At 38.3% G+C, this 27,015-nt stretch overlaps 2 protein-coding genes across 6 annotated transcripts in view; one reads left to right on the top strand and one right to left on the bottom strand.

The window, feature by feature from the left end:
• On the bottom strand, positions 1-21,615 carry tbl1xr1b (TBL1X/Y related 1b). 5 transcript variants are annotated; one of them, XM_030160048.1, is made up of 16 exons: positions 21,401-21,615; positions 18,032-18,098; positions 15,098-15,201; positions 14,792-14,937; positions 12,969-13,188; positions 12,121-12,253; positions 10,356-10,497; positions 9,946-10,009; positions 9,747-9,844; positions 8,514-8,574; positions 7,863-7,984; positions 6,908-6,982; positions 6,700-6,827; positions 5,177-5,342; positions 4,038-4,139; positions 1-1,735 (listed from the first exon to the last, which is right to left on the bottom strand). In XM_030160048.1, exons 3-16 carry the CDS (start codon positions 15,153-15,155, stop codon positions 1,709-1,711), a joined length of 1,542 nt encoding a protein of 513 aa, XP_030015908.1. In that variant the 5' UTR covers positions 15,156-15,201; positions 18,032-18,098; positions 21,401-21,615; the 3' UTR covers positions 1-1,708. The 5 variants fall into 5 exon arrangements, with proteins under 5 accessions (XP_030015908.1, XP_030015906.1, XP_030015907.1 ...); XM_030160046.1 differs by lacking the exon at positions 21,401-21,615 and adding an exon at positions 20,999-21,194; XM_030160047.1 differs by lacking the exon at positions 21,401-21,615 and adding an exon at positions 20,995-21,194.
• Positions 15,336-27,015, top strand: part of kcnmb2a (potassium large conductance calcium-activated channel, subfamily M, beta member 2a) — a 27,420-nt gene continuing 15,740 nt past the window's right edge. Inside the window, exon 1 of the mRNA XM_030160627.1 lies at positions 15,336-15,457. Coding sequence (XP_030016487.1) covers positions 15,336-15,457 — 122 coding nt within the window. The remainder of the gene's footprint in view (positions 15,458-27,015) is intronic.

A 27,015-nucleotide genomic window follows, 5' to 3' on the forward strand; every position in this document is an offset into this window, starting at 1 on the left:
TTTTCATTCCATCTCCTACTTTGGGTATTAAAATAATCCTTAGTATTTTTCCCAACTCTAAACCAAACCATAAATAATAAATGTAATAACCTTTGCCTTTGCTTTGGTATGGATTAATTCTAGTCATAGCATTTTACAAATTATTCAAATCATTTAATCAACATTTTTGACATTTATTCCATGTAATAAGTCTAATTATGTGCAGTGATTCATTACTGTAAAATAAACTCTGGCAGGAACTGGATGTAAAGCCACAGATTATCCTTTAAATATTTTCTTGATATAAAATGTAATGCAGGTGGCATTAGAATTATAATAAAACACATTTATAGCTGCAATTTACTCCCATATGAACATACTTTCTAAAACACAAGTCTTAACAGCTGATGGTGTGTTTAGGATGGCAGACCCTGTGTCTGCACAGAAACTAATTATTTGTGATGTTTAATGACCAAGCAAGGAAACAGGACACAATTAGAGCAGCTTAGTCTGATTATCATTCAGCATTGGTTAACAACCAGCCATTAATTGAGGAAATAAACAAAATTATGACTATTAATGTTTATGTCAAATAGATGCAAGCAGTTATGGGCCTGTTTCCAATATGGCGCCTACTGACGCCCATTTGCTCTTTGACTGCAGATCCCGAAGATGCACCGATGCCGAAAAGCAAGCAACGTCTCCGCCGCGAAAAACCTCGGTAATGACAAAAGCATAGTCGTCTATTTGAGTTTGAGACGAAGGTCCAGACGAGCTGACGAGCAGGGGCGGGAACCTGAAGCTTACTGCACATTAGCGTCGCTGTCTTTCTGCCTCTTCTGAACCCTGAGCCCAGCACACCACCTGGTCAGAACAGGAGACTGACACGGTGTTTAACAGCTACAGAGATTACCTCTCAGTCTAAAGGTTTTGAATTCTTTAGAGCTCTATGTTAACCTGATGAGTTGTGAACACCTGAAAACCATTTGAGGTTGGAGAAGATAAAAAGTTGCACAGATAGGACAAGTTTAACCTTTGATTAACTGCTTTATACTTTGTTAAAAAATGGCAAAAATGGAGAGAACCAACTGGATAAAAATAGATTTGTCAAAATTAAAAACCATTTCATCCTCTGAGCTATTCTGTACATCTGCATTTTTTTTTATTCCTTTAAGGACGTGAATGTATGGATCTCCCAATGAACAGCCAATGGAAAAGACAGACATCTCTCACCCCCTCCCCTCTGCTCTTCTCTCCCAGCCCACATGTAAATATAAAACCTACAGAGATCAGAAAAATCCAAATTTAAAACAACAATGTCCACAGGACACCAAATGCTGACATATGCAATATGCACACAGCAACAGAGAACAAAAATCATTATAATTCTGGTACAAAGGATAAAAAGAGGAGAGCGAGATGAATCCTGGGGTTTTGGTTTGAATGTGGTGGGTCCGATGGGTACGAGGAAATGCTTTCTTCTTCTTGCAGGTCTGTGACAGAAAACGTAAAGTCTGGACAGACCTGTTTTTCTGACGCATGTGCATTCCAAGTGTGGGTGGAGGTGGTCCTTTCTTTAGTGTACACAAGGGGGGAGCGCTCCATTTGGCTAAAATGGCAGGCCATGGCATCTGATGGGACTACAGCAGTGTGGCGGACAGGCAGGGGCAGTCAGTCATTTTGGCTATGTACACATTCGTAGTCGGTCCATGGCTCCCCCAGACGAGTGTCATTTCCTCAGGTCTAATACACAAACCTGCAAAACAAGAAGAGGCAGGGGGGTTTTAGGAGGCACAGGTAGGAAAGAGAATTTATTTTCATCAGGATTTGAAGATTTTAGTTTGTTTCACCACAGAAACAGATTGGAATGCATGTGGACTCCTTAAATATACAGTTCAACTCATACTCACATATTGTGTTTTTTATCTGCAATTTGTACATCAACAACATTAGAGTGCATCATGAAGGCAGTAGAGTCATGCAGCCAAAACATGTCAATGTACAGGTGATTAACAGACTAACCCTATTCAAACACCTAACCTAGAATCACTGTTTGTGTGAGAGGAAGTAGCCTCGCAGGTGAAGCTGAAATTACTTCCTATATGTTATGAATGTAATGTGGTTTGTAAAATGTATTATGGAAGAATGGGAGAAAAACTACCTTTTTGTTTTGTTAAACCACAGTCTACAGTTTTCATTATGGACTGAAGTCTTCCCTCAGAAATACAAGCTAACAATTACAACAACATTAATTTTGTGACAAATATTAGGCTAATTAGGTTTCAGTTCATGTATTTTGGTATTAAAGTTTAACCTCAGTGTCTGCTGTGAAGATTTCTGTCCCATCTTGAACAAATCCACTGTAGTTTTAACTCATGTAATGAACTAATGGCCTCATCTAGTGTTGGCTACAGGCACTGCAGGAGCAGCTGTTCCACTAAGTCCCTGTTTAGGATTCCACAGTGACTGCAGCTCCTATGAGAACATAGGTTACTGTAGACCACTGAACTGTTTTTAGAGCCAAGTCGTACAAAATTTAGAAACTGAAACCTTTGATGAGCTGTTCACAATGATGAGTGACTATCCTGATCATGTGATCCAGACCTTCGACTGGCTCGAGGAAAGTACGCCAGGACTTTGAATAAAAATATAACTGAAGGAAATAATTGTCTTTTTTTTAATTTTGTTTTTATTGGAAAAGGAACAAGATATCTCAGCACTGACATTCATACATATGATATCTATTAGAGTCCTTTTTGTATTTCTTACTTTATACATACAACAGTGTCAAACAAAACAAAACAAAAAACATATGAACTGAGTGCGCACAGTTTTGGTATTTCTCACTTAAAAAAAGACAATCACAGCTTTCAATACCTCTGGGTTCTTTAAACATTCCACCTGTTTCTGCAAAAGTAAAACATTCACAAAGAATAAAGACAGGGAGATTAGAAAGAAGAAATTCTTAGAGGAGTGAGACCAATTCTGGGTGGCTAGAGGATACAAACTTAAACCATTTGTCCCAAATATGGTAAAAGTTATCCCTCTGGATTCTGATAGAGTAAGTCCATTTTTCCATTCTGAACATTTGCAGATGGTCTGGTACCAGTCTGCTAATGTTGGTGGAGTTGGCTTTAGCCACCTTCTTGTGATAGATTTCTTGCTGGCAGCTAAATGGGTTAGGGTTAACCCTGTAATAATTTTGTATCCTCCCTCCGTTCTAGTACTGAGACATCACCAAGATATAGATTTACAAAGTTATAAGTAACATGAACCATGAAGACCGATATTAAAGTCCCATGAATATCCCTCCAATATTGGTGCATGTTGGTTCAGTCCCAGAACACATGCTAATGACTGGCCTCCTGTGATCCACACTGTCTCCAACACTCAGAACAACCATCTCTGTATTTACCCTGATGGGCTGTCTTCTAAAATCTAACCACATTTTTCCGGCAATGAAGAAAATAATTATCATGTCAAAGGGGGATGATACTAACTACTGTATATACTTTGTTATATGAGAAAAGTGTATCTAGCAAAAGTTAGACAAACCTGTTTGCAGGTTTCCAGATACTTTTTAGATAGACTGCATCATATATTGGAGGTCTTGGCAAAACTATAATCAGTATAGTGAACCATTCTGTTATCCTCCTACAAGACACTATAAAAGCCCATAGCGGTAAAGTCATATTTCTTTTTAGTCAACAGAAGTAGTTGGCAGCCCTTTCCCTGTGAACTGTGATGATTACAATACAGCTCCACCACTTCAGTTACAAATCATAGAATTCATAAGTGCAGCAACGGTTAGAAAATTGTATGTTGAAGAGTTTTGTCAGGAGCTGGAGGAGGCAGCCTGCCAAGTCAGGGCAACCGGAAAAACCCTGTTGCAGTGAAAAGGTTGGTAAACTAAACTTATTGTTTCTGGATTAGCTGGTTCACACAAACATCCCTGGTTTTAGGCTTGTGTGTGAGCGCTGACAGAGGCTTCAGGGCATGTGAGGAGGAACCTACGCTCAGCAGTGTATAGGAAGAGTGCGACGGAGAGGAAAACTCACAGATCCGTCTGACGCACTGGCTCCTACTTTGTCCCCCGTGGCGTTCCAGCACACCTCAAAGATCCCTCCTGTCCCCCGGTAGCTGTGGACTAAAGCCCCCGTCTAAAACACAATAAAAAACAAGAGGGTCCATTAGTGATTGCATTCATAATAGAGAGGGCGCTTAATATCAAATACCACATTAGCCCTGATTTTCTGATGCAACAAGATGTTCTAAACACTCCTGTGTAATTTTTTTGAAATTTTCGTCCAAAACCACCCCCCTAACCGAAAATTACTTTTTTAACTCTGAAAATCACAACTTTCCCAGCTTCTCCACTCTTTTGTCCAGTGCAATGTATAAATATGTTCATGATGGGCCATTTAATGATCTTGTAAGTACAGATATTGTATTGTAAGAGTACTTTGTACTATGAAAAGTCTAATGTCAAGGTCATGATGTTACACCACTGTGTCGCCCGCAACAGGACATATTCATGTAAATGTCAAAGTCATGTGAAACTACCATTTGTTCTTTTTGACACGTCTATATGGAGAATACATTGTGTAAATAGTTGTGTTTAATGTGTTTTATTGAATGGAAGTTGTTTGTGGTCAATAGATGTGTTATGAGGAGTGAACCTGAGCCCAACATTTGAAAGAACCCACATGAACAGCTGAATTCCATAAAATATGCATTTGGACCATTTGGGTGACCTTTGACCGAGAATTGGACCTTGACACAACACCTTTCGTAGTGCAAAGCACTCTGAAGACACGACATGTCTCACACAAAAACAGTTAAGGGCCCGGCATGAGCAGATTGACACACTGTACTTTATCAAAAGTGAAGAAGGTTTGAAAGTTGCCAAAACCCCCACATTTTCAGGGTTGAAAAAGTAATTTTTGGGGTGGGGGCGTTGAGCTTGATTTGAAATTTTTTCACATTTTTGTATTCCCAAGACATGGGAGCATTAGAAAATCTGGGCTAAAGTTGAATCTGAAAATTTTCCTGAAATAAGCCCCCCCCCAATTCATAACACTTCTTTCATTTTAGCCACATAAGTGTTTAGTTGCATTTAAATTGCTTGTTCTTACTGTTGCATCTGATTACTGATCATTGTAAACCCTTTTTAATTAGGTTCATCATAATGCCAGACCTGAGTGTTCCAGATGTGGACACACTTGTCGAAGGAGCCGCTGGCCAGGTGTCTGCCGTCAGGGCTGAAGGCCACGCTGTAGACTGGCTCCTGGTGGCGGGTCAGCGTGTGAATGCAAACCCCTCGCTCCACATCCCACAGACGTACTGTAGAGTCAAATGATGCACTGCAGAGTGGGATGAGAAAAGGGGCCACGAGTGAGTTAAATCAGCACAAGTATATTAGAAGTCAGACCTGCTCGGGTGGTAAACCTGGTCTCTGTTAACGCGGACGGTTTTGGATGTACATCTCAAATTACTCAGGATGGTCATGAGGGGACTCATAAACAGTGAGTATAAGTTAATAATTACAGCAGTTTTCATATCTACTGGGGAAACTGTTGGCTTTGGTCCAAATTAGTTTAGAACATTTTCACTTTGGCTCAGTTTTTAATGCATTGTTGCCAACTTGCCTCAACTTCAGGACCAGCACACTGCGTTTCCACAACAGGTATGGTGTACTCTAAGTCATCATCATATCAAGAGTTCACTATTTTGATCTGATCGTCAGTGCAATTGCAGGTATGAGTGAGGCAAGAATGGAGGAAAAAACATAAAACTGTAAATTATAATCTACAAATAAAACATTATAACATTTTTTCAGGTAAGAATACAGTTCTTAAAGCCTACGTGAAAATCTGCTCTGACTTTCTAATAGATTCTCCTCTAACTTCACTTAGTGTCCCATATTGCGATATGATGTCACACATACATATTGATGTAGTGACAATTCCAAATAATTCTACGCCATGTTTAGTATCACTTTGACTCGCCTGGAACCTTGATAAAGATGGTACTAGAAATAGTACCTGACAGCAACTGGTAATACCTGCTCTCACTCAGTGAAAAAGTGGCATAAAAACATAAATGAATGAATGAATAAAGGAAGGAAAGACTAGTGCAAATCTCTACAAAATAATAAATTCACATGAAATGCCAAGCTGCTGCTAATAAGCTACAGACTACATGTGGTAGTTGGGTTGTATTAAGGTCAGCTCACACTCTCACCACAAATGAAACACTCTGGTTTGGGAAAGAAATTGACTAAAAAGTTTTTAAGGCCAAAGTGTCAGTGTGCTGGTTTGTACCCAAGTCTGTTAACAGTGTTCACACCTGCCTAAATGAATCACATTAAGTGGGAAAATAAACCATAATCTGAATTAAGAAGAGTAAAGACTAAAAAAAGCTCCACAGCTTCAGAATTAGGTTTATTTATTACGCTGTGGCAAATAAATGTGAAGTGGTTTAAATCAGTGCAAGAAAGACAAGGCATGTAAGGATAAATAGAATTATTTTCTAAAAGCACAAATCTTTATTCAGTGAAGAGGTCATTACAGTACAGAATAAGAGTACAATCAATGTAGTAACAGAAGACTGGTAAACACAGGCCATGGGCTGCTTTAAGGTGTCTGTACTGAGTTGCCCAACAGCGCAAGAAGTAAAATGACAGAATGGGACACAAAGATGATTTTACTGTGGTCTTACCTGGCCAGCATGAGGTTGGCGCTGGGGTTGTTGGTCCCGGAGCCTGTGGGGCTCCACTTGATTGTGTAGATTTCTTTACTGTGGGCTTGGAGATCATGGACGCACGAATCCTGCTTCATATTCCAGATCTAGGTCAAAAAAACAAAAGCTGTCAGTTTTGATACAGATGTGATGGAGATTAATGGTTGTGACTGTTATGTTTACTGACCTTCAGTGTCATGTCGTCCGAGCAGGACGCCAGTAGGCTGCCAGTGGGGTCCCACTTGATGGCATTCACCTCATTCTATAGAGGGTTAAAAACAAGAGAAAAATGTGACCAATAGGAGAAATGTGTACACATGAGTAAAGACACCAATAAATTTGAAGTTGTTAGGAGCCTTAAATCACACCCAAAACAAGGTTATATTAGTTGTTAGAGTGGGATAACTGTAGCACATATTTTCTAAAAAAGATAATTTCATTCTATTCTTGTCCACAGGACCTTCACTTTAAAAAAATATTTCTAGTGTACTTACTAGAACCCATTGGAACTATAAAGCAGTAAAAATGCTCAGGCATACCATTGTCAGCTGATGAGGGCGCTTCAGTCTGTCATGAAGTTGAGCATTACTGACAAGTTAAGCTACAAACTGCAGAAGTGTAGGTTTGTGTTGCTGAAGTGTATTTTTTATATTATCTAGCTCTCTCCACAACAGCGGTACATATGTCCAGGCTGATCATCACTGCTGGAAATACATTGACTAATGCACCTATATGACCTTTATTTAATGTCTGAGGTGCAGATTAACTACACAAAGCAGCAACAGGCATGTGTGAACTGGGGTGTGACACCACTCTTCTCTAAACTCTTTATTTTCCACACAGATACACACGAACTGGAGTAGATCTAAGTAACACAGATAGACATCTGTAAGGTATTTTCTAAAATCAATTTAGCTTTTAAAAAACACACAAGACATTTTTAACCGTCTTTGGAAAGTCTCATTTCTATTATTTCAGTTGATGAAATGATTTGTTGCCCCCTAGTGTGCATTACTGACAATAACCTTGGCCAACAGTGCAGCGGTGTCAGCTTACATATGAACCATCCTAAATGCTTTCAGCACAGTGGCCCATTTGGCTGAGGTATGACTCCTCAGGACTCTGCTGGACTCGTGTCTTACCGTATGTCCCTGGAAGGTCTTGACAGGTCTGTCCTGACCCAGTTTACACACGTGGATGCACATGTCTGTGCTACAGGAGGCAAACGTGTTGTTGCTCTGCCAGTCGACGTCCAGGGCAGGTGCTGTGAAGAAACACATGGGACAGACACAGAATTTAGAGCTGCTGGAGCAGAAAAAAAACAGAAACTGAAGCCATCTACATTTGCTACATCACATTTGACTTGTGTCTTCAAATGCAACTGATATGCATAATGTTACAACTATTATAACTGACAGTGTTAGATAGGAGTTACTCTTCTGTGCAAGTGGCAGATGTGAGTCATTCTATGTAAAGATGGTCTATAACAATACAGCATTAGGATTCCCTTCATCTTCCATTTTAAATGTCTTCTACACCCTCTCTGAAAACCCAGCCATATCAAAATCAGAGCTATTGTGTCAAACACAAAGAGATATGCGAGGCTCAATGTGGTAGAAAGACATCAGCCAAAAAGCAAAAAAAGAACTTGATGACAGAAAAAGTGGGCATTTGTTATCACTATGGTGTCATGGTCTCACTGCTGTTCAGCTGTAGGAAACATCTGTCTAAAAACAGAAAGACTCTTGTATGAAACGTCATGTGGAACAATGCAGCTGACTTCTGTCACTCACCTGAGTGGAAGGGAAACTGCTGCTTTGCCTCTCCCGTGTGTGCGTCCCAAATAATTGTTGTCTGTTGAAATAGAAAATTATTATTATTTATATGTGGAAACAAACACTTACATGAGGTCATCAAAACATCAAATACAAAATAGAGAACATTTTTTTTCATCTAAAATATTACACTCGGCTGACCTGAATAGTGTCCATGCACATGTGTGGAGAGACACATAAGGAAACTAACATATCAACATAGACATAAAAGGCTCTTTTTATACACCTGAGGCATTAATATTTATAAAGATTATCGCACTGCACATGTAATTCTACTTCTGTACACTAGATGGCAATAGTGAACAATGTCTGTTAAAGTATTACTATTATGAATTGAGAGGAAGTGAACTTATCTGGCTGATGTGGGATGAAGATGTACCTATCTTCCTTGTTTTTCCATGACATGTGTATCCACTGACATGTATGTACACACTAAGGCCAGTTTGTAATCTCTGCACAAACATGTCTAACTGCAGGCCCATGTATTACTAATCGTGTTTTTAGGTGAACTCAAATATTATCAAATAAGTCATAGACAAAAGCCTTTTAATGCACATTAGCACATACTTATATAATCACCATGAGGTCCTCTGGAGTATAGCCTAACATCAATAAGTAAGAACTTTTATGATGAACAGACAATCTATTGTTGTAAACTGATAAGAGTGATCATGTACTGCTGAAGTGGCTATCTGAAAAAATAGAACATAGTTATATTTTCAACAAACCAAACTTCTATAAATCCATTCAATTCTAAACTCTAATCTCAAATCATAGGCCACTGGGTTACAGCACAGCCTTTTTGGTACAATTAAAAATCAAACTGGTAATTAATTGCAATATATTCTACGTTATCTAACAGCAATAACAGATGAGCAGTAATTCATGACTCAATTTATCAGCCTGGCACCACTGCTGCAAAGATGTTTGACATTCAATTCACTTGGCAAGTCACTTCTAATAATTTGGCAAGTCCACTTCCACCCTGAGCACAGTGTATCGTGTGTGGCTGTGACGCGGCTGTCTCAATTCACTTGATGTGACCCATCATGTGGCCGTGTGTAAATTTGCCTGGGACAGAAGTGGATAACTCTGAGGTCGCTGATCAAACTGCACACCGCCCTATTCTAGTCGCTAGACAATCAATGGATGCATCTGTGGAAAATAAAGCTAAAATCAGACGGGCTTTACCTTGTCTACACCAGCACTGAGAATGAAGTTTCCTTTCTTATTCCACTTGAGTGCAAATATAGGTCCTTTGTGCTGCCCTAAAGTACTGGCCAGGTTTCCTGAAAACAAAAAAACAAAACAGTTTACAAAGAGAGAAAACTCTTATCAGCATCTATTCAACTCTGCAAAGCCATGATATAGCACAAGAGAAGAGGCTTACCGTCTTTTGTCCATATTCTAGCAAAGCCATCATATGAGCCTGTTGCTAGTAACGTGCCCTCGCTCTGAAAAATAAAGAAAACACTCATCAGATTATAAGGAATTTTGCACTTTCTTAATTAAGCTTGACAGTGGATTCTGAATGGATTCTTCATGTCTGAAAAAAATGTGTCGAATTGCTGTTGTGAATCCATTCATACAACATTAAAAGATAGCTTTCAGCTGAGCAGCATTAAAGGCTCCCCCTCGGGAGAGACTCTGCCCCTTGTATCTGGTTAGAAGGAATGCCTTCAGCAGACGCAGACTTAGCAGGCATGCACACATACACACATTGCTAGATTAGATTACTAAAAACTGCACTCAGTGGAACAGACGCACAACATTACACTATTTAAGTACACGCAGACTCACATTCCAGTCTAGTGAGGTGACGTCTTTGTTGCTGGGTACGTCCTGGCCCCCTTCCCGTATGCAGTGCCTCAGAACCAGCTGAGTGGACCCGCCTGTGCTGTTCTCACTCAGGTTCCAGATCCGTGCTGTCGAATCCCCAGACCTGCCAGAGTCAGCACACACACACATACACACATACTATCTCAAACTGAGCAGAACATCATTGTTGACTCATAGAACGAGTACTGAATACAGTGTGAAAATGGCTGCTGGTAGCATTAAATAACTTCTCATTAGTCACTCAGGCGTAAATAAAATTTTAAAAAATGAAATGGATTGAAACAGAACTATGATTAATATGTACTAATAACAACTCAATGAGGAGGCCTAACACTGAAAGCACAAAACGGAATAACTTATAATAAGTGCAAGAAATTCAGTGATTTCAGTGTAAGAGAATACTATAGTCCCAGGCATCTGGTGGTGTTTAATCCAACTTAAAGTAAGCTTTCAGAGAAGGCTGGTGCAATCACATGCATTCTGAGTTATGCTGACAAACATGCTAAGACGTATGACTGGAGGCGTAAACATACTGCACCAACTGAGGGGGAGAGCTGACTCAGTGACCTGATTTGTTGGACATGGGGAATAACAAAGTTGTGTATTTAGGTTATTTTATCCCGAAAATTCTAAGAGAGTAATAATAATACTAATATTAATAGCACTAACCCTATTCTAGAGGCCATTTATGTGGTTCACTAAAGCCAAAACAGACAGTTCTTAAAGATCAAGAAAATAGATCCACAAAAGAATCTGATGTGAAATCATCAAACTAACATAAAAGATTTATTTTAAACTGCAGTGAACAGCAGCCATCGCCTCATGCTGCCCTGATGAAGGCAACTGACCCACATGAACAGGGTTAACTCTATCTGTTCTGTTCTAGTCTACTATGCAATACGGCATTAGTCACGAGTTGTTACTGGAAAAATCAACCACATCTCTGGCTCCACATTAGTAATATGAAGAAAGCTTTTTTCTTTAGTATACACCGACTACACTGCACAAAGAAAAATGAAGACTGTGACAAAGATTTAATAACTGTCATTTAGAAACAGGATTTTTCCATGTTGTTAAAAGACTTAAGAGCATAGTTTGTCTGTTTCTATAGCTGGGCGCTGCACAAAAATGCTTATGATATTTATCTAACTCTGTGGAGGGAAGAGATACCAGAGTAAACTGATTTAAGGAAGTGTTTTTGTTCCTAGAAACAGGTTTATGATTCGCAAAATAGGGACTGGGTCACATTTTACAAATATGAATTCTGATTAGGCAGAGCACCAAAATAGATATTTAATTCTACAGATAGCACTGCATCATGGGTCGGCTGTTTACTGACGTCACTGTGTACAGTTAAGAAAATGTAAACAATCCTTTCAGGACATAGTGTTTACTTCTTCAGGGAGCGCATTTGCTGTTTTATTTCTATCCAGCATCGAAGTACTGCAATGATAACAGTCAAAAACTACCCTGCACATAAGCCCTACAAACTTACTCGTGTCACATTCCAAAATTGTACAAAACAAGACCAATTTATATCTTAAAAGAGAAATATTCAATTAATGTCCCAGGTGACCAATTGTAAACAAAGATCTGGTGTTCCATAAGCAACGAAAGTCACTTTATCCTGAACAACTCATGGCCAACGACAAAGCCGGGGAGACTTAAAATAAATCCTGCTATGTCATGAAAACTGTGGGAACAAATAAGCAGTGAAGATACTGACCCGGAGGCGAGTAGGTCGTTCACTGGGTTCCAGGCACAGATGAAAACTTCTGATTCGTGGCCCCGCAGGACCATGGCTTTACTCTGGGGAATCTCTACATCTCTGTCCACCTCCATCATCTCTGAGTGGTGATCTGCAGGAGGAAGCAAAAAGCAGAATTTATGAAGCCCTGTCCCACTGTTTCTGAGGATTAGGAGGCACAGGTTTTGGCCACAAGGAACAATAAAGTAGTTTTTCTACTTTTAATCTACAGATTCTTTTAAACATTTTTTCACTTGGACGGATCTGCAAAGCCAAGCCGAGCACAATGAAAAACCATTTCGACAACTGAGAGGTGCTATGAAATCCTATCTGCTATTTTTTTTTAGAGAAGTGTGATAAAAGCACGAATTCAAAACACTGTTACCTCTGGATTCATTCAGCAGTGGTGCATGGCCGCAGGAAGGAAATTACCACTGCTGCAAACATGTTATCACTGGAATTCAGTTTTAATGCTTTAATTTCTAACTAAACTAAGGTTAGTTCAGATGATTTAGAATAGAAAGCATAAGTTAAGAACATTTATTAACATATGAACATAAAATCTTCATTAAACATTAAGCAGATATGAGACAAAACTAGAATTACTGCCTAAAGCACCACAGCTGTATTTAAATTACAGAGGAAACACCACTAAATACCAGTTTACTACAAGAAAAAAAAAAAAAAAAAACAAGAATAACATCCTGCAAAAGACCTTTAAACATTTCCACATGTTGCCAACCTTTTTTCTACATGTAAACACAGCTGGTTGTAAAGGAGCGGACTCCAATGTTGTGCTTGAACGTTGTAACCACTGGTGTGCTTACTGGCTAAGGTGTGTGATCCATTCTCTTCACCGTTGGCGGTGCCCTCTCCGTTCTTGGTGCCGCCCTGGGGCCCGGTGCCACTGCCACTGCCTGCTGCCGCCTGCTGCTGTTGGGCCAGCTTGTCCCTGTAAGCTTGCTGCCTGGTCTGGACAACATCTGGCATCACAGCATCAATCAGAGACAACGACTCGATGGGCCGCCCGTCAAACAAGGTCCCGTCCTGCACACAGACAATGCAGAACAGAAAGTTGCTTCAGTAAATGGAAACTACATATTGTTAATAATAACTGCTGTTATTGTATTGTTGGATTGATGCTCAACACTGGAGTAAGCACTAACTTTTTGGAATTGTTGTGCTATAATTACAAAGAAACTTTCAGCGTATTGTAATGGTCTGAAACTAGACCCCCACATTTCATCTCTGTTTGTTTTCAGGTTTTAGAAAATCTAGCCCCGAACAGAAGACTTCACACAGACACATGCCTTTTCAATCAGCAGTGATCCACACATAACATTAAGAACAACGTTTTAGGCCCTGTCCATACGAAGACGGTTTCAGTCGTATCTGCAAAAGTTCTGCATCAGATAGGCCTTTCATCAACATGAAACCACCATTTTCAGTCACTGAAACCACAACTTTTTGAAACCGGGTCCCAAGGTGGACACATTTGAAAATGCTGGTTTTGTGTATTCGTCTGTGCGACCAAACCACAACTTTTCTGAAACGATAATGTCATGGCCCCATCTCTCTCACCTTTTACCCTGGAAGCAAGACGCCACTTCACAACAACAACAACAATGGTGGACTACAGAGTAGTGCTCGTGCTAAAACAGCTATTGAGCTTATTGGAAATACTGAACCAAAATCTTCAGCTATTCTTTCATTACAATGAGCAACAAACAACCATAGATAACGATATTCACTACATGCTCTTGGATCTACCACAGAGTGGGGCAACCAGGAGGAAGTACTGGATCAGACTCGACAGAACCAAGCAAGCTCTAAACGTGCCCTCCACGTCTTCTCCATTTTTTTGTGAGAGCATTACAACACCACATACGGGCCTGGCATTTGTACTACATCGTTTTCAGTGGTTTCGTGTGGACACAGACATTTCCTGAAACTACTCTGAGTATACGGAGCACTTTTATGAAAACGACAAAGAAGAAGATCGGATAGGACAAGATGTGATTTCATGTGGACATGACGTTAATCACTATCATTATTTGATCTCTTCTGAATTTTGACATGCAGTGTAGAAAGCATACAGAGTAGAAACAACTCACAGATTCCCCTGTTAAAGATGTTACTAGATCCAATACAGATAATTTCATATTAAAATAATGATTAATCCCTGACTTAACTGATAAGACTGATAAAGTATGTGGTAAAAACTCTAGTGCTCTATGACAAAAGGACATCTAAGAACGGCACCCTAGTGTATAAGTTTTACATTCTTGATTAAATACTCTAGAGGGAAGTGACTCTGGGCGTTATTTGTCCAATTAGCAGAGAAAGTCATCATGTGAGATTTCAAAAACATAGTAATAAGACAACACAAAATGACAGAATCCCCACAATTCACCAAAATGAAAGATCATAGGATGGGGTTAGAGGTTATTGCCAATGTTAAGCTCAATAATAGACACTGCTTATTTTGCCTTTTCCGGATTTCTGCTTAGGACAGCTTTAAATAGCAGCCAAATTCATTATGACACATGAGCCGGAGTAAACAAAATACAAAGCTGACATTGCACCTCTATTCCCTGGTACATTGTAAAGGTTATACTTATTAGTAAGTGACGCTGTAGAGGTGACTGACCTCGTTGATGCTGACTTCAGCCTCGACATACTGCAGGCCCTTCTGGATGATGGAGATGAGGGCAGCAGGGGGCACCAGGGCTCCATTGATGTTGGACTGGCTGATGTGGCTCTCTATGCCAAAGGTGAATGCTGAGTGGGAGAAGCCTGGAGCAGGTATGGGTAATGTGGAGCATAAAATCATGGTTACATTACAGACAGACAAATTAACTTACAGTAAAAGGACTAACAATCATATTTAAAGGCAATAAAGACCAACGTAATGATAACAAGTAGCTTAGAAAATTAGATTCTTTGTTGAACTTACCTGACTCTTGCAGGTATCTGTAAACCAGGAAATTAACCTCATCACTGCTTATGCTCATTTTTAGTCCTGGCGATTAAACCATTGGGTCAGCACAGGATAGGAGCCTGTAAAAGAAAGTCCGAGTCTCAGAGCTGCTGATATTACATACCGTGCTGAACCAGTCGTATGAAAATGGCATGTCATACTCACGCATTAACATTCCATAGTAACATAAATAGATAGTAAAAAGAAAGATGACATGGGAAGGCGTGAAGCCAGGTGTAAACAAGAGCTCACAGCGAGGATAACGTTACACTACGAGCTAACTACACAGCTCACTACCAAACTGGCACACAAGAGGAAACCAGAGAAGAGGAAGAGGTTAAAAAAAAAAAAAGTCACCACACCACACTTGACCTAAATCTAGCAACTTCAAAAAAGTGAAGAGGGCAATCACAAGCTGCAATCTGCCATTTGGTGAACTACGTTTTGTTTCCACCTACATTTACTGGCTGCAGGAGTCTACTGGTTCTAGACAGGGCACTGGTTTCCATTCATTAACCTACAACTGGAAATAATTACCAGCCATCTTCAGGCTGGGTGTTTTGGACTAAAGCGTCTGGAATAGAGGGCTTTAAACCCCAGCAATAACAGAGTCAACAGTGCTTGCATTTGCCCTGTGTATTTATTCATGCAGAACCCGTACTGTTTAAATGGGACTGTGGAAATAAACAAGAGGTCTGGACAAGGCACAGGGCTTCTGTTTCCATCATGCCAGCCCTCTGAAAAAGTCAACATGACTCCTGCCGCATCCCAGAGGCTGAGATCCAAGACCAACTTAACCAAGAGGCCTGGAATCTAGTATAAGCCCTCCAGCAATCCCTAACAAGGCGGTCAGAGCTGTCCCCATGGATAGTGTTCCCTGTATTGAAGCTTGGTCACTACAGCTCAGTAAATGGCTTGAAAACATCAGATATGGTCCAACACACAGCATGAATTCAGCAAAACATACTTGCATTCTCCAATGCACAAGTGCACCATTCTGTGCAGGCGGTTAAATTATGGCTGGACAATAAAACAATGCTGACAGTTATTGTGCAATAAATTTATGTCATGTTGCGATTCCATTTTACGCGCAAATTTTCCTTGAGATTATTCAGATTAAATAAAAAGTAAAGAACGTCAAAGACATAATCATCAATCACAAAACTAGACTGCAGGTGGTTTCTTGTTTTGTTACATCTTGTTAACTTCTTACATCTTCTGTTCACAACATTTTGTCTTTTTTTATTTTCCCCTTTTGAGTAATTGTCTTACATCATCTACTCCATGTTTTTATCTCGATGTCTTTCTATGTAATTTCTGTTGTGTCTTTTACATAATTTTTTTTTCTGTCTTTCAGTTGTTTACATTTCATCTAATTGCATCTTTAAGGTCATTTTCATTTTGTTATGTCCCATAATTTAAAACCAAAAATCACCTTTACGTTTCTTCAAGTTTCATTCAGCACCAAAAAAATCACCTTCAAAACATAATACTGACATTTAATTATTGATATTGACTGGTGTGGTGTGGTTTTTATTTTGATAATACGGCAGATGATATTGCCCAGATTTATGTTGAACTGAACTGTAGCATTAAGGTGCAGAAGCAGCGTGTTGATAAACCACTAGTGCAAATTTGACACTAACCTAGTTTCAACTTTGCTGAAAAATTTCATCACTGACTAAACAAGTCAAGTCAGTGAACTGGGTCAGAGTTCAGCTGCAAGAATGTGCTGACTAATTTATCATCAAATATTTGGCTGTTTTATATGACAGATCACTAAGTACATTATAAGCACCAGCATCTACAGTTTTGATCATTTAAAAAAGACAAAGAAGTAGCTTTTCCTTATGAAAATCATCACCACATTATCATGTCTGCAAAGCTACTGCAGTCTCTCACTGATGACTAAATGAGGAGGACATTTGGTACGATCTGGTTTTAACAGCAAAGTGGTTTATTTTTTTTTTTCATTTTGATTTAACAATGATGAGAAAATGTACTTACATCAGTGAAATTAAAGGTCAAGCGCACTTATTCACCACTTGTGATGACAAGCATTAAATGCATTAAATTTGTGTTTAAAAGAGAATCAAGGGCATGTTTTGAAACTCAGTGTGGTTTTGACTTCATCTAATAAGGATGTGAACGAGTTCTCTAATTAAAAAGTTTATAAGAATAAACATTTCACAGCAGAAGTCAGAGGTTTCACTGATAAATGCATAAATAGTAGATATCAATACATCAGCCAAAGACATACAGTTCAGTGCTGTATACAAGCTGTCTTTGGACCACTGATTTGGTAATAAATATGTACTTTCTTGTGTATAACTCACAACCACAGTTTTTGACAGTTAAATATTGTAAGCAAAAGAAAAAACACCTAAAATGTAATGAATTAGCATCACAGTCTGCTGAATCCTGCACAAACCCACATGTGCAAGTGTTCAATCAAACCACAAACCAAATTAACACAGACATGGAAATTGTGTGTCCATATTCAGAGGATCAGTCAGACAGATTAAGACCAAAGAAGCCCTTTTTAGTCAAAAATCATATAGTTAAAACAGGAAAAATTATAATGTCCCTTTACTGAAACCACTGTAAATATTCCTACACCATTACAACAAGACCAGCGAGGTCAACACTTACATGCATGGCAACATGATGAAAACAACATCCTAGATTATTAGTATGTGAATGATAATACCTGCCATACATTTTGGTTAACTGGTAAACCTTGCCGAATTCTTGCTCAAAGTTATTAGAGCCAAATAAGATCTATTATCTTTTCCTCTATACAAGTCCTGACACCTCTTTCAGACTGCAATAGTGAGAAGCACAAAAATACATCTGAGGGGAAAAAAGAAAGGTGTGATATTACACAGGAGACAAGGTAAGATACACTACCCATGTGATCAAGATGTTTTCAAACGCCTATCATAGCTCCGGTGTCCTCAGCAAGAACTCTCGGCCCCTGAGAGAGAAGGAAAAAGGGAATAACTGCATTTCTTCAAGTGCAAGGAAGTGCAAAAATAATGTGTATTTCTACTCTAACTTTACCTGAATTGTACTGGCTCTGACTACTTATGTTAGATAAAGTTGTGGTGAATTTTTAAACAAGAAAATAACACTCTCAGTGAAAGAACTGTGTCCTCCACAATGCAAGTGCTGCAGCATGTATTTAAGGAGGTTAGTGTTTATCTAGCAGTCCTACAACAAAAATGACCTTAATTACACTAAACATTTAGCAGCAGTGTGTCAGAGAGTAGGTGTAAAACCAGCTGGAAGAAAGTGTCATGTACAATAAGGGTGTGTCCCCTTTGAATGAAAGAAACTGGGTCAGCAATATAAAAGCCAAAATAGCCCTTGGATAACAGTGGAATGCACAGTATAGATAATAATTAAAAGTCTAAATACGACATATATTAGAAATAAAACAGAAAGCACAGATTTGCTACTGGTAACTTACTTTAATGGAAACTTATTTTAGGTGGAATATTAAACGGTCACTGGTCAGTTTCTAGTTGAGTCACCCAAACTCTTTCAGTCTCTTCTTACAGTCATGTATCTTTACTGTTGTACAACACAGGGTTGCATAATATGATGACAGAGAAAATGACCGCCTTCAACTATCCTTTCCTATCATGTGGCAAACTGTATTCTTTTGCTCTTCACGCAATTTTTGTCATTTCAGTGCCTATTATTCTTGCGAGGCAGCACTGATACAGGCCAGAAATGTGTATGAAGGCAATGCAAATAAACATGAATTGAACGAGTACGACACAGACGTAGGGTGATTCAGAACGAGAGGAGGACTTCGACCAGCCGAGACAAAACGAGGACGTCAGACTTAAAAGAGGTATTACTGTCAAATTGAAACCAAATGACAAGGGTATGAAAAGTCTGGAACGAACAACAAAACAGTACTTTTGTGAAGGGGCCTATATTTACATATTTATTTGCAACTAGAGCAGCACAATTAATGAATACTGATTGAAATTCAATCATTTAATTACAAAAAGTTGTAGTTTAAAGGTTCAGTGTCCGTACGTTGATACTTTGGATTCAATGATACTGAGCAGAGAGGTTATTTTTTTAAACATTTCTTTTAGTTTATATTAATTGTTGGACAAAACATATATTTCAAAAGTGCCCGCAAACTTTCATTTTTCATGATAACCAAACAAATATGGTCCAGTTACAATCCCAGTGTAGATCAAAATAATAGCATTATATTGTCTATATAATTTTGCTGTACATACCATTTAGTCTGCGTTTGATATATTTTCATATTTTATTCATTTCTATGTACATTTATTCACCTTATTTTTACTTACCTCCTCTATTTCATTTTGTATATTACTGCCATGGAGGATGCCAAACTGTGTTTCACTGTTTTAGTTCTGTTTTTTCAACAATGTTTTTATAGTGACAATAAAGACCTACTCTACTCTACTTTATATGACTTTGTCAGCAAGTCATGCAGCCCAAACCAGATAGCTGTAATTGCAAGTGCTTTCTATTTAGCTATTAATGTTTTATAATAAAAATGATTTGCTTAATAAGAGGACAAATTAATCAGAGATGTGTATTTACCTTTTTTGGTAAGTGTATTTATTCAGTAGGTAATTTTAAACAAAATAATAGATAAGCCTTTCCGCATGGTGTTTTTTTTTAAACATTGAATTTACAGAGAAAGTGCTAGATTTTAAAGTTTACATAGCTTAGTATGAAGTTATCTTTACAGGGTCATGAGATGTCTTCCTGACAAGATGAACATAAATGATATGGAAGACACTGAAATACCACAGATAATTTGATTTAGTGGACACATATTCAGTTGTCTCACAATGGTAAATTAGCCAGCAGCTGATCTCACCCAAACAATCTATTTTATCTGTACACTCAACTGCGTCATGTAATATTTTATTGCTTCACCATTTAGGGCAAACCTATCATTATCTAACAGCATAAGAGTCTCGCCTGTTTGAGTAACCTCCTCCAGGACAGACCGATTTCGTGCAAATTAAATGCTGGCAAATTATGTCATCATGCTAATCTGCCGGTAGCTAAATTAGCAAACTAGCATCGCATGCTACTCGCGGAAATACAATGCCCATCCCCCATAAACGGCGGCGAGTGAATGGGCTGAATAAACTACAGTGTGTACGTTAGACTGTGGTTCGAGGCAGCGCCAATGAATGACTGCAGTCCAGACCATGGAGTATGTTAATAATAAAGTGAATGGTTAGCATATACCGATAGCAAGCTAACAACTTATTTAAACGTGCAACAACTGTATAACTCTCAACTATTGTAACTTAAAGGTGGCATGACAATTGTCCACATGTCACCTGTCACTAAGTGGATATGTGCAATTTCTAATTTAGGACAAGGCTTTATCTGAGCTGGGAGGATGAGGTGAACACGCAGCACCAGTGCCTCGTTAAATACTTTGGTAAATTGTTGTAATTACCTATTTATTACTTGCCAAAAAAGCACGGTCTTCAGTCCACAATGCTGTGAGCTAGCTGCACAATGTTAGCTTGCTGACTAGCATGCAAGTTAACAGTTTACCGTGGCGGTGGCCGTACCCTTCACCTCACATGCTAGTTGGGCATGGCCGTCTAAAATGTGGTTATTTTCTGCAACTCAGTAGCAGTTAACTACCATACGAATGAAGCTCCTAGTTGTTGAGAGATTGCTGATTTCCACTGGTACAACTTTTGAGCTACCGTTAATCTATTTAAGAAAACATTACACAGTAAAATCGCGGCTCGGTATGAATCTAAACCTGCTAACAAGCTAGGGAGCTAGCTAATACTAGCATGCTATGCTATGCTAATGACAGTGTTGTTACATTCTCCTACCTACTTGGATAGATCCGCTAAAGAGACGATATCTTCCGTTTCTCCGGTGTTCAGATCATACCATGTTATCGCTATAATCGACTGCCTTATCTTTTTCACACTTATATTAAGTATCGGCAGGTTATAAAATTAATGCTAAAGCCAGGCGGTAAGAAGCCAGCAACGGCTTCAGACATTCGACACACTGAAGTGACCCGCCATGCATAAAAGAGCTGCCTTTAACTACTGTTATTTCAAACAGACACTTTCTAGAGCTCAATTAAACACTAAACTCGTGGTTATTACAACACATAAAGCGATCGCAGTCTTTTAGTTGCAATATTTACACAAGTATACCGGTGAACACATCTTTGTTTCTTAAATTACACATAGAAAGCGTATATGAGTAGATGTGTCGGCTACTAACCTATATTCCAAACAGTCTCTGTTTTGTGAAAGATGGAAAACGTCCTTCAGTGGTGGTTAAACGATAGATCCAGGTCCGTTTGAGATAATTTTAGTAAAATGGGGGAGCATTTCCTTTGCTGTACATGACAAATGAGACGGAGAAGAAAAAAATACCGAGACCTGTGAAAGTTTGTCCCGCAGCCAAAGCAGCACTAGTCATAACAAACAGCGTCCTGCCCATCCCCCACTACTACTCATTTCTGCTTGGAGGGTCATCACTAACTATGGCTTAATGACGCCCCGCCCCCTCTCCTCTGCTCAGTCATTCAGACTGGGAAAGTCAACAACAAGCTTACATCATCATTGCAATCTGTGTTTTACATAGATAATTTTTTTTATCTGTAAACATGATCTACAATCTCACTATTTGTATCGGTGTTCCATACACATATTTCATGCCAAAACTATTCAGTGTGTAACCTGATAATATCTGAAATGGAAACAAAACACTGACATCAACAATTCAGAATAAACTGTGGTTTATCTCATTATGGTCAAACATAATGTAACTAATATGATAAATTGCTGCCCACATGTAAACATTCTCACAAACATATTGTTGTTCACGTATTGAGTGTGTTCTTGGTATTACATAACACACAGATAATTTGTCGTTGCAGAACAGGGGTAATTTGTGCCAAATGCAGTGAGTATAGTGAACATGCAGCTGTGAAATCAACACGTAGCATCTCTTACGTGGATTGTATGTGTGTGTTAATTGTTTGTGAAGCTGTGATAATTGTTGTCTCTGCTGATGAGTGAAATACTGCTAAATTTCCCACTGAAGGTGTCAGCTTTATTTGTAAATACAATCAACAGATTTGTGTAATATATTTCTGGATTTGCATGCTGTGTGTGTTTACGTTAGGCAACTCAGTATTCTAGTTTATCCTATTCTTGCATCATTTATAGCCAAGGCCCTGATAATGAAGCTAAATTATTTGTATGCAGTCAAATAGCACACTCTGAAAGGTTATCTTTATTTGTATGCGTGAATATTTGTGTTCTGGATTTGACTAAAGTGGCAGATACAGTCGCCTGCCACTGATTTCTTTGCCTTTGCAACCTCCCTGTTTCTGAGCTGTTATAATCTCCCGCTCAGAGCTCATGGCAATGCATCTACTAACTTGAGTATTTTCTTTTTCTTATCTTTTTTTTTTTTTTTTTTACTTGTGCAGAAGGGAGGATTGTATAATATGTGTCTTAATAGCCACCTATTCTTTGGACAGTAACATAACACAATGTGCACAAAATGCTGCAAAAGACATTTGCCTCTTTTGGTTCAGTTCTGGGTGATTTCCTACATTCTTCCTTTTGTGTGTTGCTCCACAAGCCAAGAGAAAGTAAATTATGTGCTCAATCACTCCCACTGTCTGAGGGTGTTTTGGCTGCTTGTGAAGAAAATTCCTCATTTCCAATGCCAGGCTTTACGCAATACGGGGCAAATATTGTGAATTGACTTGCTTCTTCCCCGTGGCTGCAAATTCTACACTACACATGCATACTGTACGTACATGCATGCGCTGTACAATTAAAACACATGTCAGTAATTTCGGTGACAATCCCTTAATCATGAGTATGTGTTGGCAGAGTAACACCTTTAACCACAAACAGATTAACATGCTTCTGGTAAAAATAGATTGTATAGTACAGCAGTATGGTATCTCTGTGTGGGCAGGGAACTAATCTGCAGGACAATAGCACAAGGTTGCTAGGGATGTGAGCACAGCAGCAATACTGATAAATATGTGCTGGACCTGTTGGCATTGTGTAATTGCCTGGATACAGCCACACAAGTGACAGAAAGCTTTATCAGCTGCCTTAGCAACAGCAGTATTGCCTATTCATTTGTGTGTGTGTGTGTGTGTGTGTGTGTGTGTGTGTGTGTGTGTGTGTGTGTGTGCGTGCGTGTGTGTGTGTGCATGTTTGTGACGAAGGAGGAGAGAAAATGAAGAGATCAGTGGTCTTTATATGTTTCAGGAAGATGATGCACAGTATCACTAGTGACACTCTGCTCAATTATCACACAGTTATTAATTTCACACTACACACAATGCATTAAATAGGAGCAGTTTATTAATATTGCAAGCAAATTGACTGAATAATTGTAACATGTTTTAATTAACGTCACCTTGCATGCACCACATCATTTATTTTATCTGCAAGAGACTGAGTGACAGAAAAAGAGGGAAAAGGAGCAAGAGAAGGGACTGCAGCTTAGCTCCACTGCCTGCTCAGCAAGAGCTATTTTTAGATTCAGAAAAAACAAAGAAGCAGAATCGCCTTTCATCGCCCCTTTAACTATGATGTTTCACCTCCAAATGTAATTCTTGAAGACTGTTCTTTGTAGCTATGTTTAGGCTTAAATCCAAAAAAAAACTATGAACGCTTTTCCATCTGCCCTTTTTTAATTTTTTTTTTTTCCGATCCTTCCATATTTGTTTCTCTGCTGTCTTACTGTATGCAAGGGGGTTGTTATATTTTCAAGGCTGAATTTAAGGCAGGGGTATAATTAAAGGGAAAAGCATCTGAACTGAGATGCAGAGAGGAGCTCTGGAGTTCTTCAGGGAAATCGTCTTGTGATGTACAGAGCTCTGCGCACCAACTGGCAGGGGATGGAACGAGGCAGAGGAAAACGATAAGTGGTTCCACAAAATTAGATAACGCAGCCGCTACAGGGGGATAGTTTTTAAAAACACACAAGGGCTGTGAGCAATGATTGCATCTGAGACGGCTCATCAGCTGGGGTCTGTGAGGGAAAAGCCCTCCCATCTGGTACTGGTGCAAAAACAGGGCAACAAAGATAGCACAGCACCACAAAGAACTGATTAAACATGCTGAATAAATACACAGTGCTATGGGTTATTCTATGTGTTTGTTTTGATTTAATAAATATGAAAAATCCACATGCAAATTTAACATGGAACAATGGAATGCAAGCTTAGGCCAATTTTATCATGTGTTACTTATTATTTTCTTTATCTAAAAAGGACAATCTACATTGCTGAGCATCAGTCAAAGAGTAATATAAGATGTAAACATGCCAGATTATTGCAAAAAGAAAAAAAAAAACAACATAGCTAATTTACATGCATGGTTCGCAGGTCGCAGGATAGAAGTCACACATGAATGACTAACAAGAAAGTCTCAAGTCTTAACCCTTAAGTCTCAAGTGATTCCTTCGTTTCTGTAGTAAACAAATCAAGCAAGTTAAGCCAAGCAACACAAGACAAGTCACTGTTCAGGTCAAACAAGTGACAAATCAAGTGGAGTGAAGTCAAGTTCAACCGCCTCTGCTAGATCTGTCACAAAAACAATATATTACAAACAGAAAAGGACAATATGTCTAATAAGAGGTTAAAAGGGATAACAAAACTGTTATACCTCAAAGTATTGTCTGAGATGGGTCTTATGGCATATGAAGGATGGCATTGTATGGTCAATAGGCTATTCTAGTATTTACTTGTACACAGAGAGTCTAAACTTTGTCCAGTATGCATCTTCGTGTCAATAATCACCTATATTTCATTAACATTTCAGCAACTTCCTCAAATGAAATTTGTAAAAATAGATATTTGTAACATTTACACAGCTTTAATTGAGTGAAATTTGCAAGGACAGATAAATATGTCACAATTTCAGCATGTTTTTTTTTTTTTTTTTTTTTTAATAATTAACCCCTTGTTGCATGAATTATGAGAACCTTAGTCAAGATTTTTTTTCCCTAAGTGTTTTTATTCCTCTTTAGGCATGAAAAAAATGTGATTGAAATTTTTTTAATGAACCTATTTTTTATGGAGTTACAAAAATGTTCACTCAACTGGACACCATATGTTTAATTTCTGAAGCACAGAAACATGTATATAAAATGCAATAACAGAAAGTGATAAACTGTGTGAAAACTATGAAATAAAAACATTTTTTATGCAGCTAATCTGATGTTTTTTCACATTTTAACCCTTTCATGCATACTGGTCACAACAGTGGACAGCTGTTCTATAGCTGTTCTCTTGTATATTCATGGATTTTGTTGTTCTTTTTATTGTTTTTTATTTTTATTTTTTTTTTATTTTTTTTACACAAATCTTTATTAAAGTTTTAAGACACTACATATCTTTCCTGACATGAATTGGTAACATTATGTAGATCTCTACTGACCATAAACCCCCAGAATCACAAGCCTTCCCCATAGTTTTCATACAATTTATCACTAAATTCATGTTTCTGTGCATCGAAAATTAAACGTGTGGTGTCCAGCTGAGTGGACATTTTTGCAACTTAATGAAAAATAGGTTCATAAGAAATTTTTTTTTTTTCATTATTATTTTTTTAATGTATTTTTAAAATTTTTAAAAATTATTTTTATTTTATTTTATTTTATTTTAATTTGTTTTTCAGAAGAATTTTTTCAATCGCATTGTTTTTTTCATGCCTAAAGAGGAATAAAAACACTCAGGAAAAAATTTTGATTAAGGTTCTCATAATTCGTGCATAAAAGGGTTAACATACTCTAATACTAGTTATTACCCACTTTATGGAAATGATATGCAAAAAAAAAAACCTTTTTGTGTAAGAAAACTGTTAATTACAATCTAATAACAACTAGTAATTGATTTACTCTCAAACATGTTAGTGCAGATCAGGTTTATCAAGAGCAGCACAGTTACAGTAATGGTATGAATATCAGTTTATGGGATGGTGCATTAGTGTCCACTGTGTTGGCGGATATGGAACTGAAACAACAAAACCCATGAATATACAAGAGAACAGCTGGAGAATACATGTCCACTGGAGTGACCAGTATGCATGAAAGGGTTAAAATATCCTTAAAAATCTGTTGTGTTTTTTTATGTCATACCTGGAGGGTTGCGAAAGATGATTCACATATTATCTCCAGCAGCAGCTCTAAACATGTCTCATCTTGGATCCTATATTCTACTGCGGTCATGAAGATGTGACCCATCCTTTATAGCATTTAACAAACAACAACAAAGTGCTATAAACAGTGCTTCATTGTCTTGATGTCACTGACTACATAAACAAAGGCTTTTATGCTGTTTTCAACTACATCTCTCACGAACATCTGTCAAAATAAATGTCTGATATGGATATGAGATACTTACATCCTTTTTTCCACACTCTCCCATTTGGGTCACAACCAACAAGTTGAGAAAACTGGAACAATGTGGTTTATGTGACAATTCATGTAGAGACAAAGCAAAACAGATGAATTGACAACACAACTGATAAACTGTTGAAAATATTACAAATAGTTTGACTGCATTCCAAGATATTGCACACCATTAGTACATCTACACTGGGTGTTTACTCTGCAGCAACTGAATGAATGAGCAGACTGACTGTATCCCATATTTTTCTTAGCATTTTTGACAAACAAAAACGTTCATAAATAATAGAATATTTTACAATTGAAAATACATTGAGTAATCTCGGTGTAATATTAGTAATTTATGTATACCTTTGTGTTTTTCTACACTTACATGATACATTTTGCTTGGGTCACCACTGATGCATTTCTTCAGTTACTTTTACAAAGACATTTTATGTCTGATT

This window comes from Sphaeramia orbicularis, chromosome 17, assembly GCF_902148855.1.
Source record: "Sphaeramia orbicularis chromosome 17, fSphaOr1.1, whole genome shotgun sequence".
Classification (NCBI taxonomy): domain Eukaryota; kingdom Metazoa; phylum Chordata; class Actinopteri; order Kurtiformes; family Apogonidae; genus Sphaeramia; species Sphaeramia orbicularis.

What these genes read in the sequence shown, in the direction of transcription:
- tbl1xr1b (XM_030160048.1), bottom strand. Translation starts at nt 15,155, where the DNA reads ATGAGCATAAGCAGTGATGAGGTTAATTTCCTGGTTTACAGATACCTG. An exon ending in TCACCTCACTAGACTGGAAT is followed by an intron (nt 10,010 to 10,355) that starts GTGAGTCTGCGT and finishes TTTATTTTTCAG; the next exon opens with AGCGAGGGCACGTTACTAGC. An exon ending in TCCACATCTGGAACACTCAG is followed by an intron (nt 4,140 to 5,176) that starts GTCTGGCATTAT and finishes ATTGTGTTTTAG; the next exon opens with ACGGGGGCTTTAGTCCACAG.